The sequence below is a fragment of the Microtus ochrogaster genome, chromosome 17 (assembly GCF_000317375.1).
Source record: "Microtus ochrogaster isolate Prairie Vole_2 chromosome 17, MicOch1.0, whole genome shotgun sequence".
Lineage (NCBI taxonomy): Eukaryota > Metazoa > Chordata > Mammalia > Rodentia > Cricetidae > Microtus > Microtus ochrogaster.
In genome coordinates this window covers 3,676,040-3,682,295 of record NC_022019.1, presented here as the reverse complement: position 1 = coordinate 3,682,295, position 6,256 = coordinate 3,676,040, and the positions used below count along the sequence as shown (strand labels likewise).

The window sequence follows — 6,256 nt, the reverse complement described above, 5'->3', positions numbered from 1 at the left end:
CTGTCCTGGAACTAGCTCTGTAGACCAGGCTGGTCTCGAACTCACAGAGATCCACCTGCCTCTGCCTCCCGAGTGCTGGGATTAAAGGCGTGCGCCACTACCGCCCGGCTTGTGTCTTTTTCTTAAGGATACACACACATACACGGTCTCAGAACTCTTCCTATCCTACTGCAGATGCACAAGTGCTATGCCTGCAGGCATGTGCCACCATAGGCTCCTAAATATCACCTGTGTGTGTAGTAAATTTATCCCTTTTCTCTTATTAGTCTATTTACTATCAGTTTGTTACATATTCTCAGTTTTTATCATAGCCTAGAGCAGAGGTTCTCAATCCTTTGGGGGGGTCACATAGCATTTATTTGCAATTCGTAAGAGCAGCAAAATTACATTTATAAAGTAACAATGAAATAATTTTATGAAAAAAAAAAGAAATAATTCTATGTTAGGTGTCACTGCAACACAAGGAACTGTATTAAAGGGTTGCAGCATTAAGGCTGAGGACCAGTGTTCTAGAGGATAGTCTTCCCTCTTCATACAAGTACCCCTCAGAAGATCTGGACACTTCTCCTATATGTGCTTCTGTTTTGTTTATTTATTTTTTCCCTTTTCGGTGTCTCGAGACAGCATTTTTCTGTGTAGCCCTGACTGTCCTGGAACTAATTCTGTAGATCAAGCTGGCCTTGAACTCAGTACCACCTGCTTCTACTTCCCAAGTGCTGGGCTTAAAGGTGGGTACCACCACCTGGCTTTGAAGAGAACTCTCAAGCATTGTGACAAGGATGCTGAAGTTAGCTCTCCACAGTGGACAGCTTCTGGCATGAGAGTGACTAGGGAAAGACTCAGTTTTCTTTTTTCTTTTTTTGGTTGAGACAGGGTTTCTCTGTGTAGCTTTGGAGCCTGTCCTGGAACTAGCTCTCGTAGACCAGGCTGGCCTCGAACTCACAGAGATCCACCTGCCTCTGCCTCCCAAGTGCTGGGGTTAAAGGTGTGCGCGCCCAAGGGGCTAACTACTGGGAGTTTGAGCATGTTCCAGTGAGTATATAGACAACACAAATTTGACTTGTGTTTTGTTTTCTTCTTTTGTGGGATTGGTCATAAGGTAGGGAGTGGACCTTGGAGGACTGGGAAGTGAGTGTGATCAGGTTATATAATGAGAAATTTACTAATAAAATCAATAAAAATAATACATGGGGAAGTTGAGGAGTTTTGTTTTGTTTGAGACAAAATCTCACAGCTGGGCGGTGGTGGCGCACGCCTTTAATCCCAGCACTCGGGAGGCAGAGGCAGGCGGATCTCTGTGAGTTTGAGGCCAGCCTGGTCTACAAGAGTTAGTTCCGGGACAGGCACCAAAGCTACAGAGAAACCCTGTCTTGAAAAACCAAAAAAAAATAAAAAAAAAATAAAAATCTCACTATGCTGTCCTGGTTGGCCTGAACACTGTATAGACCAGGCTTGATTCACCTGCCTCTGTCTCCTGAGTGCTGGGATTTGCCATGCCCAGCTTGGAAGAAATCTTTTAAGTTTGTAAAATCCTATGTGTGTGCTGTTGTAGGAGGAGCAGGGCCCCTTGTTTGTCCCGGCCGCCCGAAGTAATCACACAGAAATTGTATTAATTAAATTACTGCCTGGCCTATTATTTCTAGCCTCTTATTGGCTAACTCTCCCATGTTAGTTTAACCCATTTCTAATAATCTGTATATCACCATGAGGTCGTGGCTTACCGGGAAAGATTCTAACCAGCGTCTGTCTCAGGCAGGAGAATCATGGCATCTGCCTGTCTCTGCTTTTCTTCCTCCCAGAATTCTTTTCTGTCTTCCCCGCCTACCTGAGTTCTGCCATATCAACTAGGCCAAGGCAGTTTTCTTTATTAACCAATGAAAGCAACACAAATATAGAAGGGCCTCCAACACCAGTGTGTATAAGTGGATACACTTGTGTGTTCACACACAGTCCTTTATCACTCTGCCTGTTCTGAGCAGGGTCTGGTGCTCATTTTTTCTTGGCAAAGCTGAAAGCCAGGAGACCCAAGCAATCCTCCTGTGTCTGCCTACCTCAGAGCTGGAGTTACATGAATTGGTGGGTTTCCTGGCCTGTGACATGAGTACTGGGATCAGAGCTCTGGTCCTGATGGCTGAGCCACCTTTCCAAGGATACTTTCATGTGGCATTGCCTTCTGTTTATTCTTGTTCCTGAAAAATTGGTTTTCTCAGCTTTTACACTGGTGGTTAAAGTACTGTGTTGCTAATTTTTTTAGCCGCATGACATAAGCTATAGTCATCTGAGTAAGCACACTGAGCACTTACAAGGAACAAGCCAATAATTAACAGTCCTCCATAGCCTCTGCATCAGCTTCTGCCTCCAGGTTCCCATCTAGTTTGAGTTACTGCCTCAGCATTCCTCAGTGGACTATGACTTGGGATATGTAAGCCAAATAAACTGCTTCCTCCCCCCAAGTTGCTTTTGGTCTGATGTTTGATCATAGCAATGAAAACCCTAATACAGGCTTACTTTTAAATTTTTCCTATTATGGCTTAGCCTAATCTTTTTGTTATATAGTATGTCATTTTGGCTAAGTGCTCTGTTGTTGTTGAGTTGGTTTTCTTGAGAGGTTTCTGTGTGTAGCTCGACTGGCTGCTCTGGATTCATCCTGTAGTCCAGGCGGGCCTCAAGGGATTCCCCTGCCTCTGCCTCTCATGTGATGGGATTAAAGGCATGTGCCACCATGCTCAGTTTAGGTGCTCTGTTTAGAGTGCAGTGTACAGGTATTAAATGTGTAACTCAAGGAGTTTTGGTAGATACGCTGTACTCATTACGACTGACTACTGTTGTTTCAAGATTGAAGAATCTATAAGTATAGAAAGGTATCATTGAGACTGGAGAGATGGCTCAGTGGTTGCTGCTTTTCTAGCACACTTGGGTTTGATTGCCAGCACCAACATGGCAACTCACAAACATCTGTAACACTTTTCAGAGAATCTAACACCCACTTCTGGCCTCTGAGGGAACCAGGCACACAGTGGTACACAGAGCGCAGGCAAAGCACTAAGACAATGTAATAAGCAAAAGAAAATAAAACTAAAAGAAGAAAAGTGTTCTATATCTGTTCAGACATAATACCAGGCAAATTGTACCCTGATTTCTGTCACCAAAGATATCTGCTGTAGGGGTAGGGTGTGTGTGTGTATGTGTGTGTGTGTGTGTGTGTACACAAAGCAGCCCTGGTTTGTTCATTGTGTAGATCAGACTGTCTTAGACTTTCCTGGCAGTCCTTTTACTTCTGCCCCCTAAATTCTGGGATTGTAGACATATGCCACCATACCAGGCTATTTTTGTTTATTTGCAGTTCTAGAGTTCAAACTTGTGTCCTCATGCATGTCAGCCAAGATTTCTACCACTGAACTCTTATCCAGTGTTGTAAAATGATTTCAAGTTTAATGTAGTTTGTTTTTAGGGGGTGCAACTCTGTGGTAGACAACTTGCCAAGCATGCATAAAGCCATGGGTTTGCTTTCCCAGTACCACACACACAACAGTATAATGTTTTTTAAATCTGTATTAAAAAATGTATTAAAAAATTACTCATGCTTAATGTGGAATTGGTTCTCTGATTTCATCTGTCTATGGGTGCTACTGTGGAATTCAGGTTGTCAAGTGTTGTCAGGGTTTCTGTCCTGCCCGGTTCTCACAATTGTTAAGTGAAGGCGGATCGGATTAATACAGACAAATTGGTATAAGTTGATACAAATGTAAATAGCACACTCACGCAACCGGAGTTCCAGCGATGCACCGAAACAGGAAAGGGGCCGCAGCGTCTGCGTGCCCCAATTTAAGTAAACATTTGTCCGAGGCCGTCCCGCCCCCGAAAGACGGGCTCTCTCTACAGTTAAGTCCCAAAGACATCACACAGAGGTCTGTATTAGTTACAAACTGATTAGCCCATTAGCTCAGGCTTCTTACTAACTCTTACAGCTTATATTTGCCCATTATTATCTGTGCTAGCCACGTAGCTCGGTACCTTATTCGGCAGGGCAGTCACATCTTGCTTCTTCTGTGGCTGGAATAGGACTGCAGACGAAGCTTCTCTCTTCCCAGAATTCTCCTGTTCTCCTTGACCCGCCTCTACGTCCTGCTTGGTTGTTCTGCCTATACTTCCTGCCTGGCTACTGACCAATCAGCATTTATTTAAAATATAATTGACAGAATATAGACCATTGTCCCAAACCAGTCAGACTTGAGTGTGGCAAGCATCCTTTACAGGCTAGCCATCTTGCTCTTCATGAATCTTAATTTTTTGGTCACATCTATGTGGCACTTAAAAAATAATAATGTTTTGTTATTGTTTATATTGTGCGTGTGTGTGTGTGTGTGTGTGTACACATGAATGTGCTTGAGTTGTGTTCTCGCATGCTCAGAGAACATTTGGAGGTCAGAGGATAATTTTCAGGATTCCGGTTTTTTATCACCTGGGTTCCAAGGATCAAACTTAGATTATCAGACTTGAGTTATCTTATTTATTAGCCTGTGATATTTTTCATGCTATTTATTTTTATTTTTTTGTTTGCCTTTTCAAGGAGTGGACTTATCCTATGAGACGAGAGATGCAGGTATGACACCTTTTACTTTATTCAAGACAGCCCCCCACTATTAAATAACTCTTACTTTACAAAGGAGACCTGCTGCCTTATAATCTGTAGGTTTGTCATATTTACCTAGTTATGAATATTATATAATGTATATATGCATTACGTGCCGTTTGTGTCAATACAATTTTAATATGTGAAATGAATTCCTTATCTCTCTTGGATTAGATTCAGGGTCAGAACAATATATGGATGTGCCTAAGGAGCCACTGCTTCTCTCATTTTAAAAATGAAATGTTTAGGGCTGGAGAGATGGCTTTGTGTGCTTAAGAGCACTTGCTGCTCAAGTGTCAGCTTTCCTACTGAATCTCCCTCTCACAACCCTTATACATGGAGAGAGAAAAAAGCACCCTTTTAAACTTTTAGCCATATGTGAGTATATATAAGAGATAACTTTTTTTTTTTGGTTTTTCGAGACAGGGTTTCTCTGTGGCTTTGGAGCCTGTCCTGGAACTAGCTCTGTAGACCAGGCTGGTCTCGAACTCACAGAGATCCGCCTGCCTCTGCCTCCCAAGTGCTCAGATTAAAGGCGTGCGCCACCAACGCCCGGCTAAGAGATAACTTGATGTTATGAGGAATGGTAACATAAGTAAAATGTGATTTATACTTGTAAAATGCTGTTGGGGCCATTCTTATAATCTCTGCACTCAAGATGCTGAGCAGGAGGATTGCCTAGATTGCAGGGTGAGCCTTAGAAGTCAGTGGGCTCAGTGCTGTCCACGGTGATTAATTATGGTTGGTTTTACTTTTGTTTACTGGGATGACATTTGGGTCCTGTTTCATCTTGTGCTACTTGTTTTTGAGGGGAGGACTGGGTCTGAGTGTGAGTTCTGCTGGCCTGGAACTTAATCTGTAACCCTCCCTGCTCAAACTCAAGATCCTTCTGTCTCAGCCTCCTTTGTGCTGGGATTATAGGTATGTTCCACTGTACTTGGCTCTTGTATTGCTTTTGTTTTGACCAAATAAAAGTTAGTGTACGTGTAATTCTAAAGGGAGGATTTTCTTTGTCTTTTTTTTTTAGACTATAGCAGAGGGTAAAGCTAGAGAGGTCTTATTAATGCGAACATCAACAATAAAATGTGCTGATTCTATTCAACCTTCTTATAAAAAGTACTATAGGATCTCAAATCTCTGGCTTTTTAGAATGAAATTTAAATTTGGAGCATCTCACTTGGATTTATAAAGGCACACCTGTTTTTCTCATACCAGTTTGCTAAATGTTCCTGGGAAATGCTCCCTGAATAAAGTTTTAACCAGAATATTGCAAAGCCCCTGCATACACAGACAAATCCAGATATATGTTATGCATTTACTATAGGTTTAAGTTTGACATAAGTATTTTTTCTTCTAGGAAGTTTTGCCTGGATTGTTCTTAGGCCCATACTCTTCTGCTATGAAAAGCAAGGTATGAACTTTAGCTTAGGTTCTCCAAGAGGCTTTAGTAAACCAACTTTTTATCAGGTAAGTTTTTAACAGTAAGAGTTTTAGTCTAGGGAACATTTATATACAACTGTGTTCATACTACTTGTACCTACTTCCAAATTTACTGGACCATTAATAGTTTTGAAGTGAGCCAGATGGTAGTGGCACATACTTTTCATTCCAGCACTTGGGAGG

General features: G+C 42.1%; 1 protein-coding gene across 1 annotated transcript in view; it reads left to right on the top strand.

Moving 5' to 3' along the window:
- Nucleotides 1-6,256, top strand: part of Styx (serine/threonine/tyrosine interacting protein) — a 34,538-nt gene that overhangs the window by 6,211 nt on the left and 22,071 nt on the right. The window contains exons 2-3 of the mRNA XM_005355386.2: nucleotides 4,571-4,603; nucleotides 5,991-6,044. Of these exons, the coding sequence (XP_005355443.1) occupies nucleotides 4,571-4,603; nucleotides 5,991-6,044 (87 nt within the window). The remainder of the gene's footprint in view (nucleotides 1-4,570; nucleotides 4,604-5,990; nucleotides 6,045-6,256) is intronic.